At 43.5% G+C, this 13,737-nt stretch overlaps 1 protein-coding gene across 40 annotated transcripts in view; it reads right to left on the bottom strand.

Moving 5' to 3' along the window:
* LOC116989340 (receptor-type tyrosine-protein phosphatase S-like) overlaps nt 1–13,737 on the bottom strand; it is a 394,665-nt gene that overhangs the window by 129,518 nt on the left and 251,410 nt on the right. For all 40 annotated transcript variants that reach the window (XM_033046622.1, XM_033046611.1, XM_033046631.1 and 37 more), the window contains 4 exons: nt 10,221–10,493; nt 8,403–8,984; nt 3,741–3,874; nt 2,736–2,880 (listed from right to left, as the gene is read on the bottom strand). In XM_033046622.1, the coding sequence (XP_032902513.1) occupies nt 2,736–2,880; nt 3,741–3,874; nt 8,403–8,984; nt 10,221–10,493 (1,134 nt within the window). The remainder of the gene's footprint in view (nt 1–2,735; nt 2,881–3,740; nt 3,875–8,402; nt 8,985–10,220; nt 10,494–13,737) is intronic.

The raw sequence follows: 13,737 nt of genomic DNA, 5'->3' as shown, positions 1-13,737 counted from the left end.
GAATGCCTAACCACATCTAGCTGTTTCTGTAGGGTTTAAATAGGTTAACAGAATATCAAAAACACATTAAAGAATGTGGCCTGGTGTTTCATTTTATTCTTTTCAGTTTATCTATGAGAGAAAGCAGATAGATACAAGGGGTCAGGAGGAGATAAAGTTTGTGCATATATTTAATTGTTTGTTAAAAAAAGTAGATTGATTGATTGAAATTTATCCTCAGTCATATGCATAGTGTGGGTAATAAATTCTTATTATGCAACTGGATGAGTAAAGTTTGAAGGAGGTTCCCGACACCAAATGTTGACTATCCATTTCCTCTACAGATGCTGCCTGACCTCCAGACTTTGTGTTTTGCATGAGCAACCATCTAGATTATCAATAAATGTAATTCATGTGTTGAATTAAGTGGTCCTTTGGGCTTCTGGGGACCAATACCAGTTTTGGCCAATTTGGTTACAATGTCTGCTGGCATAAGCCGAAGTTGACGAAGTTAACGAAGAAACCAAATTTCGTTTGAACCTCATGTGAGGTTCAAATGACAAATAAAAGGTATTGTATTGTATTGTATTGTATTGTATTGTATTGGAATACCAGTGTGCCTCACACAAAATAATATGAACAAAAATAGATGAGAAGCTTACATGTCAACGCAAGGATTTCTGTTTGAACTGGTCTCCCGTTTGTGATAGAACAAAATGATTGGGAATATAAGAGAAAAATATGCAAAGGGAACTGGAAGTTCACATGTAGCAAGAAAATGCATAAATTAACAATCAAAAGTTGTGATTAAATGGCTAGCCAATACCACATTCATATAGGAATCCATTAAATTAAAAATGAATATTGGTTCAACCTCAATTTATGTGACTTTTCTAATTTTATCCTGTCCGGTCCAGTCCAGTCCATCGCAAAGCTTGAATTGGTGGTCTACCAACTAGCAGATGCCAGCAAATAGGAACCTTACCAGAAAATGGTTTGTGGCATATTGCAAGCTGTGCTGTTAACATAAATCACCCATTGGTGCCCCAAATATCCCATTCATTATTAAGGAAATCCCATCATAAAACCAACCCACAGCACATATCTCACTCACTGCCAACCCAGCCTAGCTCAACTAGTTGCTTCCTCAACACAACCAGAGGATTAACTTGTGCAATTCATGGATATTTTCCACATCTCTCTATCCCTCAGAAACGTATGTTTATTGCTTCTCATTAATCTCGATAAAGTATTCCTTTCACCAGAACTAATGAATGGAAGATTGCCCATCCCTTTTTTTTAATCAGTATCACAGACATCTTTCAGGTTTCACTACTCTTGCTGAAACACCTCCCAAATCTTGCTCTCCCCCCCCCCCCCCCCATGCAACACGCCATCCCACTTTGCCCACACCCGCCCTGTTCTCTGACCTTCCTTCCTGCAACCAACATTTTAAGCTATTTTCTGGTCAATCCCCCCCCCCCCCCCCAACCAAATGACTAGCCATTGGGCACTTTCTTACAGGTCAATCAAGTGCATTTCTTACCTCAATCTCCAAAACTGATTAGTACACCACACCCCTCACCAAGACTCTAAACAATGGCATTCCTTACATCTACGTCACCAAGAGTCACACTCAGTTCCCCATATTCATGTTCAGTTATAATCAGAGATCCAATTCAAATCCCATTCCCTGGCACTGTATCTCCTTCAATTTCAACATCGCACCTTTTTAAGGATTATTTTTGGGAAGTGGACGTTGAGGGCATGGGGAACATTTATTGATCATTCCTAATTCTCTTCAGAAGTTGATGGTGAGATGCCCTGTTAATCAGCTGCAGTGATCAAAATGATCCCCCAATGTTGTTGGGTAGGAAATTTCTTGGATTTTCAGCCAGGGTTAATGAAGGAATGGTGATACGTTTCAAAGTCTTGGTGGTGTGTGAATGGCAGGGAGACTGCAGCCAGTGGGGTTCCCCTGTATTGCTGGCCATGCCCTTCAAGGCGATAGAGGTCAGGGATTTGCATTGTCAAGTCTAGTCTTCTGAGGAGCCAACTGGGAGATGTTATCCCAAACTGATGCTCTGAATCTGCAATGATAGTGCTTGATCCAGGATGTAGACTGTGCTATAAGCAGCTAACTACAAACAGACTCACTAACAAAAAAAGGAGTTCCTCTCAAGTAATGTGGGGTGCTGGAACTACACCCAGTGAAAAGGAGAACATTCATTCCGAAGGTGATTTCCCCTGAGCTTTTTAGTTTGCCGTAGCAATGTCATTATACCTGGAAGCAAATTATTTTTGGCAGAGGCAAGGAAATCAAGGCATGTCAACAACCAACTTTGATTGGATTTGATGTAAAGATGCTCCCATGCCACACTAACAGCACAGCCTGGCAATCACATGAATAATTCCAAATCTTGCAGACCATTGAGGGAGATTATTAAAACAGTGCCGAGCGGTGGGAAATAATGTTGAATTAATCACTGTCAACTGTACATTGAGTATGGAGTCTAAAGCCATTTGCTAAAGGATATTCAACGTTAAGCCATGATAAAGTACACACGTTGACCCCACCTATCCATGTTATATTCAAAGCCACTGCTCCACATAGACTTTCCTAGTTTCAATGAGAGTGGACACTCTAAAGCAGTTCCCAGCAACTTTTCACAAGAACCTTTGGCTTGCAGCTGGCCAGAAACCCAACGCCCTTTACACTGGAAGTGTTTGAAAGATGAATGTGGAATGAAACCTACTGGCCTGAAGAGTGCGGGCAGAGATCTCGGAGGTGTAAGCGCCAAGGCCGTGTGAGGAATGTGCAGCCAACCGGAAGTAGTACAGAGTGTTGGGGTGGAGTTCGGTCACAATGTGTGTCGTGCTAGGCTTAAAGCTTACCACTTCCTGTGGAAAAAAATTCAGACACTTGATGTTATACCAAGAACAGTTCAGGCAACACCTAAGATCTAGATGTTAGTGGATATCCTGTGGCATTGTATACAATATGAAGTGATGTACAGCAAAATAGTGTTCGGGTGTTGATGTGTAACCCGCCCCCCTCCCCCTATAAGAACATACTTTAATAATTGCACAGCAAATTGGCTTACTTTAACTTTACAAATGTTACTAAAATTTAACATTTCCCCCGTCCGCGCAAGGATATGAGTAACAATTTGGACCATGACTAAGCTGTAATATCCATACACTAATGGACCTATTTTAGAACACCTCTTTGACCTGGGTACGGTATGAGCTGGTTCTTAAGGTTTGATGAAAGGAGATGGGAAAAGCTCCTGGGTCCCTGAAACAACAACAATGGGCGGTACAATGGCGCAGCAGTAGAACTGTTGCCTCATAGCGCCAGACACCCGGGTTAGATTCTGACTACGGGTGCTGTCTGTGTGGAGTTTGCACATTCCCCCTGTGACCACGTGGGTTTTCTCCGGGTGCTCCGAATTCCACCCACATTCAAAAGACGTGCAGGATATATAGGTTAATTGTCTTCTGTAAATTGCACTGTAAAATGATAGTGTAGGAATTATAGTGTTTACAGGTGATCGCTGGTCAGTGTGGGCTCAGTGGGCTTGTTTCGCCGCTCTATCTCTGAACTCTAATCTTCTTTAAAGAATTCTATTGTGTTGTTCCGCACCAGGGTCGGGATGTGGGGAAAATAAAGGTAGTTTGCCAATTACTTTGATCTAATTAACCCGTGTTAGACGAAAGGAAAGCTTCATCCTGGCACACAAGGTGGAGCATTTTCTCACCTTCTTCCCCTGGTCATCATCGCGATAGTACAGCTCATAACTGATGATTTCATCTTGTCTGGGTGCGGTCCACTGCAGTTCAATAGTTGTCTCAGATTTAGGGGTGGCTTCAAAGTTGATTGGTTGCCCAGGAACTGAAAGAAGAGGCCAAGATAGTCAGCCAATGTTAAATGTAGATTATTTGAGATCTGCTGATTGCATGTAACCAAGTACTTTGGTATTTGGAACGGAATTTCAAAGAATCTCGAAGTTCAGACCTGTCTCACTTACGCGACTTTTTCGGCGACTGCCGGCACCCGTCATAGGTCGCCTAAAATTTTCAACATGTTAAAAATACAGCGGCAACCAGAATGACGCTACGACTCTGTGGGTGACTAGGAGACTACTCACGACCATACGGGCGATCCCCTGGCGACATGTCGCGAGTGTCGTGGGGTGTCACCCACGACATGTCGCCAGTTGCCGAAAAAGTCGAGTAAGTGGGACAGGCCATTAAGTCGCAATCTGCAGCTGACACCTTTCTCACCATTATCCTTCCTCTGGATTTAGAGAAATCATAATTCTTCTGGCTTTGCCTCGGTCCTTTTCTGCTCACATTCAAATAGTTTTTGGGAGTGGATATATTACATTTTACAAAGATACCACAAGGGAGGCCAGTGGACGCAAATGGCCATGACTGCTATGTCAGAGTTGTTAAAACTACATAGACTCAAATCTCACTGTATCTAAATTGGTACATGTGCCAATAAACTGACCTTGAAACCTAGAAGAAAAGCAATCTTATTCAAATTCAGTGAGCAGTGCACGTATGTTTAAATATTAGATCCTGCTTCAGAGAACAAATTGGAAAAAAATGGGCACTTCAATTTGCCAATACTGTACATGTGGAGATGCCTACACAGTAAGGTGCTCACAATCCACCATAATTGATATTTCAATCTTCAATTCCATCCCAGCCTAAATCCTGGTTTTATATACTTAGATAGTTCTCATTCCTTAATTCACTGAACGCATGGTGACAGGCTTACAATACCTTGACTAACGACTGTGCAGGGCACTGTTGTCGGGTGCTGTCGGTGTTGAGTTCTTACGTTCTCCCTGTGACCATGTAGGTTTCCTCCCACATGCCAAGTGCAGGTTTGAAGGTCAAATGGCCTCGGTAAATAGCCGCTAGCGTGTAGGGAGTGGATGCAAAAGTGGGATAACTTAGAACTAGCGTGAACGGGTGATCAATGGTCAGCGCGGACTCATAGAAAACATACAAATATAGGTGCAGGTGTAGGCTATTCGGCCCTTTGGGCCAGCACCGCCATTCAATATGATCATGGCTGATCATCTAAAATCAGTACCCTTTCCTGCTTTTTCCCCATATCCCTTGATTCCTTTAGCCCGAAGAGCTAAATCTAACTCTCTCTTAAAAACATTCAGAAAACATTCAGACTTGGCGGGTCGAAGGGCCTGTTTCCATGCTGTATCACTAATCTAAATTAGTGCAGCATAGTTATTTGGAAAGACCAGAGAATGAGAATGAGTTATTCAATCATAAAAAGCATTCTTAGCACTGGGAGAAAATGGTAGTGGCTGAGGGGGAGCAGTTATTTCTCAATTTCCAAGGTCATGATTTCCAGAACCACTTTTCTACCCATTATTTTGATGTCTTGAATCATCTAACATCTCCTCAGTTGGATAATCCAAATACCATTGTGGGGGAGGAGGGGAGTGTTTCCAGAGAACCACCAGCCGGGAGGTCTAATGGCCAATCTGAAACACCATCTTCCACTGAAACAGCAATTGAGAAATCTGACCGTCTCAGCAAACCTTTCTCTTTGAAATGATACAGATGACATTTCCAACAATACATTTTTTTTCCTCTCCAGTACAAAATGTTACAATTACTCTTGCTATTGCTGCCTTTGTGAAGATTCAGTGATTTGTAACAGCAGTTTGTGGCAGTATTGATTGCTTTCAAGAAATGGCTGGCAGATAACAGTCAGCAACCCAAACTGAGTGTCTGACTTATGTACTGCAGTGCAGGTCAGGAGGTGAAGACATGACACCCCACACCAAATCTAATGGTGCAAATTTGATCTAATGCTAAGTACTTGAAGGGGGGAATGATTTTTTTCATGATTCTGTTGTGTAATGAAATCCAATTCTGCAGTTACCATCCTACATTGTGAATTTGTTATTTCATTAACATTTATAGCACTTGGACTTGAAAGGTCAAACAGAGTCATTGAGAAGATCTTATCATATCTAATTGTGATGAAGTTTTTTCATGGGCACAGCCCATTAAATCACCGCAATGACAATTGCATTTGTTGCCTTTGGATCACCACTTAGGCAATTGCAGTTGAAGATCAGGTAGGAATCGCCAGGTGACATTGTTCCTTTCTACCAAAAGAGATTTTAAAGTTACCTGTTGAAAAGCAAAAAAAATTGCAAATGCTGAAAATCTAAAATAGAAACAGAAAATGTTCATCAGTGAGGTAAAATAGTTCAACATTTTGTGTCTATCTTTGGTGTTATCCCAGCATCTGCAGTTCTCTCCTACACAAATGTTCATCAGGTCAGGTAGCATGGGTTCATAAGAGATAGGAGCAAAATTAGGCCATTCAGCCCACCACGTCTACCCCGCCATTCAATTATGCTGATCTATCTTTCCCTCCTAACCCCAATTGTGGAGAGTGAAACAATTACCATTTTTGGCCAGTGATACTTGAAGGCATGCTAAGCATCACCAGCATTTTAATTCAGGTTTTAAAGTAACATGGGGAGATGGCATTCTGTTGTTTTGCAGTAGAGAAACCTTCTCATTGTGTGGCACACTGGCACAGCAGGTAGAGCTGCTACTTTACAGCTCCAGCGACCTGAGTTTCCATTTGACCATGTGACTGCTCCGGTTTTCTCCCACATCCCAAGGACATGCAGGTTGCCTGCTGTAAATTATCCAAGTGTGGGTGGGTGGAAGGAGAATGGATGGGCATATGAGACAGTACAGTATATGCTACTGGGAAATAAGTGAGGGAATAGGATTGATGGAATTACTCTGGGAGCTAGCATAGACTAAATGGGTTCTGACCTAATTCTGCGAGGATTCGTGAGGGAATAAGAATTAAAAAAGCTGATGTCATGGGAGAAATTGATGCCTGCAAAATGGTGTGCCTTATAAAGTCTAACAATTCAGATTCTTCAATTTCTAACAGCATATTTACATTTGGATTTATCTTAGTGAAATTTTTGTTTCAATAAATTGTTAGGTCAGTTTAGTTTAGAGATACAGTGCGGAAACAGACCCTTCAGCCCACAGAGTCCGTGCATGCCACCGATCCCCATATACTGGTACCATCCTACACACTAGGAACAATTTACCATCCTTACCGAAGCCAATTAACCTACAAACCTGCACGTTTTTGGAGTGTGGGAGGAAACCGGAGCACCTGGGAAGAACCCACGCGGTCACGGGGAGAACGTACACAACTTGGAACAGAGAGCTCCCGTAATCAGGATCGAACCTGGGTCTCTGGCGCTGTAAGGCAGCAACAGTACCACTGCACCTCCGTGTCGCCCACATCACAGCTTCCTGAAACTACTTGGCTTCTGGGAGGCTTAACCAATTGCCTTATCAAGGTTACTGAGTCTAGTGGTGATCCATATTTCAGATGAGACTGGCTACCTCAGCACAGAGCAGGGTGCCAGTCTGGAATGTTTTCGATGAACCCTGTGCAGCTGGTGACTGGCAATGCTCAACCACCCACAGGGCATGCTGTGGAGTAGAGGGACTGAATTAGTTTAGTTTTGAGATACAGAACGGAAACAGGCCCTTCGGCCAACCGAGTACACGCCCACCAACGATTCCTGTACACGGACACTATTCTACTTACACTAGGGACAATTTACAATTTTACTAAGGCAATTAACCTACAAACTGTATGTCTTTGGAGTGTGGGAAGAAACCAGAGCACCCAGAGAAAACCCAAGCAGGTCCCGGGTCTCTGGCACTGTAAGGCAATAACTCTAGCGCTGTACTTTCGGTGGAAGCATATTTTTGTTTGGGAAGGTGCACATGAACCTCTGTCTCAGCTGGAAGGCCCTTGACCAGTTTCTTCCAGCCTACATCCGAGCTCACACGCTCTTCACGACTTCAACAACCTCTAATTCCTTGGCCACAATGCCTCATCTTTGCCGTGGTTGTCCAAACCCTTTACACCTCCGTTCCCTATCAGAAGGTCCTCAAGGCCCTTCGGTTCTTCCTCAAAATGGAGACCCAATCAGTTCCCCTCCACAAACACTCCCCTCCGCCTGTCGGAACTTATCTTCACCCTAAACAACCTATCTTTTGACAACTCTCAGATTTTTCAAGTCAAGGGTTTAGCTGTGCCCATCTTTTTGTTAGTTATGTTGAATGCTCCTTGTTGCAAACATACCCTGGCACCATTCCCCAACTCTTTCTTTGCTATTCCATCGACTGCATTGTGCCAGACTACGAGCTGTGACAGGACTACAAAGGTTTGTTGTTGGTTGTAGGTTGCTTGGGTGGCCAGGGAACACTGTATTAGGGTCCAGATACTGCGTTGAGTGGATCAGACCTCAAGGCCAATCAGTAGGACATCAAAAAGCACCGAACAATGATACGATACTAATAATCGCCAAACAACTCACCTCCCTGCTGAGTTTTGACCTGAATCTCGGATGAGAGTGGACCGTCCCCAACAGAGGTGAAAGCCAAGACCTTGACGCTGTAGGTTGTCTGTGGTATCAGGTTGGCCACGGTGGTGAGGAGGCTGTCATCCAGGTTGTGCTTTTGCCAGTTGTTGACGGGCTGCATGGGCTCCATAGTGTAGTACACCCGGTACCCTCGGATCTCGCCGTTCGGCTCCTCGGGCTCCTCCCATTGAATCAGCATGGTGGTGGCGCTCAACATCCGAGCCTGAACGCTCCTCGGGGGGCTAGATGGCACCTGCTCACCAGTCCGTGTCTCCACCGTCTCACTGGGTGGACCCTGACCGATGGAATTGACAGCAGAGATTTTAAACTCGTAGTCAGAGTACGGGCTCAGTCCACCAATGCTGTAACGCAGGGTCTGGATGCCATCGATGGTCTGGTAGAGCACGTCTATGCTCTTGGGTCTGTATTCAATAATGTAGTAGTTGATGTGGTCAGGGTTGCCAGAATCCCATGATAATGTCACACTGGTGGCGGTGGTCTCCACCACGATTGGAGTTCCAGGGGGCTTCGGCAGTGCTGCAAGTATCAATAGTTCGACGCAGTTAGCTAACAGCCGAAACAAGGAACTGCAAACGTCGGTTTACAAAAAAAGGCGCAAAGTGCTGGAGTAACTCAGCGGGACAAGTGGCAATTCTGGAGAACATGGATAGGTGACGCCTGGTGTCAGAACCCTTCTTCAGACTGACTCAAAACATCATCTTCTCGTTTTGTTTAGTTTATTGTCATGTGTACAGAAGTATAGTGAATAGTATAGTGAAAAGTGCTTATCCATGTTCTCCTGAGATGCTGTCTAACCCCTAACTTACTCCAGTACTTTATTCCTTTTTCTTTAATGGTTAGTTAAAATAATTCTGAGGAAATGTTTGTTGCATTATTTCACAGTCTAACCCCTTTCCAGGGATAGTCTTTGTGATTTTTGATCCAAGGTGTGAGTCTGCAGGAGCACCCTTGGTTTTGAATCGTAAGATTGTGACTGAAGTCCCATTGCTTAGATTGATCATGGAATCCAGGCTCATTGTGGTAAAGGTGATTTGCTAAACTGACAGAAGTGGTGCCTTCAGGATTAGTTTTAAAGAGTGCCATTTTTCCTCTCACACCACTGTTTGCAGAAGAGATTGGGAGTTATACTGGGTGCCTTAATCAATACATTCTTAAACCAGCGTCATTAAAATTGATGTTGTCAATCAATATAGATATGAAGACTCTTATAATACACTTTCTTTCAGAACTGGCCATCTGTGGTGCAAGTGATGACATCCACCAGTGATATTGCTTCAGTTTTTTTAATCTACCTCTCCTTTAGTACACCCTGACCTGGTATTTGCAGCAACTCATCCTTCTTTGTCCCTTGTAACTGTCCCATTACCAAATCCCCATGCAACATCCTTGGCCTCTCCCTATCAGATATATTCCCTTTCTTCTATCCATCCATCTTTATATTCTCTTCCCACCTTATCTGTGACTTGAAACTATTTTTTTTATCCTTACTTTCCCAATTCAGATGTCGGGATCTTCAATGTGAGACATTAACTCTTGTTTCATTCACTGCAGGTGCTGCCTGACTCGCTGAGTGTTTTCTGATTTTGTTTTAGATTATACTGCTTTTTTTTGGATCTTGCTGTGGCCCTTACTGGCTACTCACTTCCAGATCATTACCCTTCCAAAGTACTTCAGACGCCGTTAATTGTTTTGGGGTGTCCTGGAATGGTGTGAGAGACAGGCACGCACGCATAAGTGACTCCCTTCACTTACCTTTAACGATAATCTGTGACATTGTTTTGATTATCCCAAGACTAGACATCGCCACACAGGTGTAATTAGCGGACTCTTGGATACCGCTAAGCTCTAGAACATTGCGGCCAACAGGCATGTCATCCTCTGGGGTCAGGTCTTCACTTCCCAGCATCCACTTCACATAAGGCATGGGGGAGCCCACGGCAACACAAGTGATATTCACGCTCCCACCAGGCACAATCTCTTGGCTGAACGGAGGGCTGATGGAGAACCTAGGTGGAACGCGTCGAACTGGGGCGGAACACAGAAAGGTGACAACAAGCAAGAAAATGAGAGTTGGCAGCACCTGAGAAACAGCACAGTAACAAAATGAGTCCACACAAAGCACATTCGTAGCACAAGTGTTCAGTGACCAGTCTGAGACCCATCACAGCACATTGAGAGACACAAAAATTTATTAGTTAGTTTCTCATCTTAAATGTGTGTTGTTAAGGAGAGAGACGTAGGCTCTGAGATTGCGAATTCAAGAAATGCAGGCACAGGCGGAGCTCTCAGTCATTTGGCATCAGCAACCATTTTGTTTGGGGTGGGACAACGTGATTTAAGTCTGACCATGTTATTCTGCAAAAGGAATGACACAGGAGAAGGGAAGCCAAGCTTGGTCTCTCAACCCTTAGATAATTGGCTCGTGAAATTCACCGCTACAATAGAAAGATCTGATCAAGTGGGATTTGCAATGATTTTGTGGCTTTCTTAAATTTACTAATTGTCGACAAAATGGAAACAATTCTTCTTGATTGAAAAAAGACGATTTCTAAAAAAAAGAATCATTTAAAATTTTTCACATAAGGGACAAGACAGAAAAGAATGTACTTTTCCCATCAAGGTACATCACTGTTCCTTGCGACAACCATCATTCAAGGTCGTCAGTCTAGACATTTTATTTTATTAACTACAAATACATCTATGGACTTTTCTCTCTGTTATAATCTCCCTTCTGCCTGCTCAGCCATTTAATATGATCAAGTCTGATCCCCACAGCACCATATACTTGCCCCATTTAAATTAATTTCCTGTATATCTAAAAATCTACGTCTCCAATATTGTCATCTGAGGCTCCACAGCCTTCTGAATATGGAATTCCAACTGCACCTCTCAGTTAGCAGTTGCAGATGATGCATTTGTTCAGCCAGGCCAACAAGACTGGAGTGTTATTCCCATAAATGTATATATAAAACTCTGCTGATCTTAAAGTATTTGTTTCTGATGATCTAACCATAGCAGTCTTTATCATCTTGGTTCTAAACTAGAAAAAGAAATTAATGGATGACATTGTGGTTCAATTATTGGTCTTTAGGACAATATCATAAAACATGGCAGGTTGGTTGACACCATCTTTAATGGTCATAACATCATAAGTGACAGGAGCAGAATTATGCCATTCGGCCCGTCAAGTCTACTCCACCATTCAATCATGGCTGATCTATCTCTCCCTCCTAACCCTATTCTCCTGTCTTCTACCCATGACCCCTTGACACCCGTACTAATCAAGAATGGCTGAATAGCCAAATGGAAGAGTCCATTTTCTTTGTGGCTGCCAAGAAATAACAATGTCCTTCCAATTGAGGGGCAATGGCACAGCCAGAACAACATTCTGGGAGACCAATAACCCAGATACTTGCTCCATCACTAGTGGACGAGATATTCCATAATCACCCTTAAAGTGATTTCAAGTAATTTAGTAGTGCGCTCTTGCAGAAAAAAACAATATTGTCCAAACTGTGGCTTTATTTGTTGATCATATGTCATTTTACGGCAATTTTATCTCTAAATTTGGTGTTCAACAAAGTGAAGGACAGATTTGGAAAGACCTGAGGCAAAGATCTGTGGTGCCTGATTTCATCAATTCTCAACCCATTGAGAAAAAGGATTTAAAGTTCCGCTTAGGATAAAAAAGCTTTTGGTGAGTTTTTGTTGTGTTTCCAATGGAACTTTCTTTCTCCCTTTGATGAAAACTCATCCATCGTGATAGTTCCCACCCTCTCCACCCAAAAATAGCTGAGATCCCCCTTAGCTGCCTCCAAGCAGATGCGCCTGGTAGTCATGACCAACTGGCCTCCTAAGCCAACCCAGCACAGTGCAACCGGTAGATGGTAAATGAAAAGACTGCCTCCAAATGCATTGATTGGGTTTGGCCTGGTGGTCAGCCACAGGTGAAGACTGCCAACAAAATGCAACCACCGATCGTAACGGATGTGTCCAATTGCCAGGGAACAATAAAGATGAGAAACACTAATGAAATTTTTGTGGTGCGGATATATCGACTGTACGAAGCCTTTTCAAGATATTACAAGGATCCATCAAATAGATGCATCTATCAGTTCACAGACACCATGCAGAAGGTAGAGAGATATATAAATATATATATGCACATAGGAATATATAACTGGAGGATCGCTAGCATGCCCAGACGGATTGGGGAGGGACCCACTTCAATGCTGCGTTACTTCCAGCCGATGTGACAGAATGTGGTGGCTCACATTGTCACATCGCAGCAGTCCTGGCAGGAAAAGGAATACAAATAAAAAATAATAAAAGAAAATAAAAGATAAAAAGTATAAAAGAAATGTTGACTACACCAACATGTAGTGCATCTCCTTTGCTTGGAAGTGGATGCAGCCTCAAGACCTTACACAGTCGAACATGGATGCACATGGGACGAGACAGAGTTGCGGCATGGATAACATATTGGAAAAGGGAGGGTGGGGTGGGGGAAGGCAACTGGAGGTTTTCGTGCAAACACAGGCAAGGGAATGGGTACAAAAGAACTTGCCAGTAGTGTCAGCCACAGAGGGAGAGAAAGAGGGGGGGGGGAGAGAGAGAGAGAGAGCGAGAGAGAGAGGGGGGGTGGAGAGAGAGGGAGAGAAAGGGAGAGAGAGAGAGAGAGAGAGAGAGGGGGGGGGAGAGAGAGAGAGGGGGGGAGCGAGAGAGAGAGAGAGAGCAAGGGAGAGAGAAAGAGAGATATAACAGGAGAGGGGAGAGAGGGGGCAACTGTTCAGGCACAGATATTATGCGCACCAATATTAGGCCTGTGCCACACTCACATCCCCGATCCACAAGTACAGGCCCACTTTAAGGAACGCACAGAATCATAAACATGGAGAGGTCCCACGCTTTCACGTAAAATGCTCTCGGGGTTTTCTTGTTTTTTTGCACACTTAAATCAAAATGGCATGCCACTTCACACCAGTTCCTAAATATTCACCCATAAAGTGCCACCAATATGGCAGATTTTGGTTGTCCATGTTCCATCTACAACAGTCTCTCAAAAACCATGTCTGTTTTCTTTTGCCCTTCTTCGCACCAGTGTTAAATCTGACCACAGCATAAATATGTGGAACACGGAGAAGGAGGTAGAAGAGCCCCTTTAGTCTCCTTTCACTTTTCAAAGCCAGAATTTTGGTGTTCTGTATGAAATGGATGCCTGGAGCCACCAGTTATGGGGCATGTGGTTGTTGGAGGAATTCCAAGCCAA

The sequence above is a fragment of the Amblyraja radiata genome, chromosome 29 (assembly GCF_010909765.2).
Source record: "Amblyraja radiata isolate CabotCenter1 chromosome 29, sAmbRad1.1.pri, whole genome shotgun sequence".
NCBI lineage: Eukaryota > Metazoa > Chordata > Chondrichthyes > Rajiformes > Rajidae > Amblyraja > Amblyraja radiata.
This window is presented reverse-complemented; position numbering and strand designations above follow the sequence as displayed.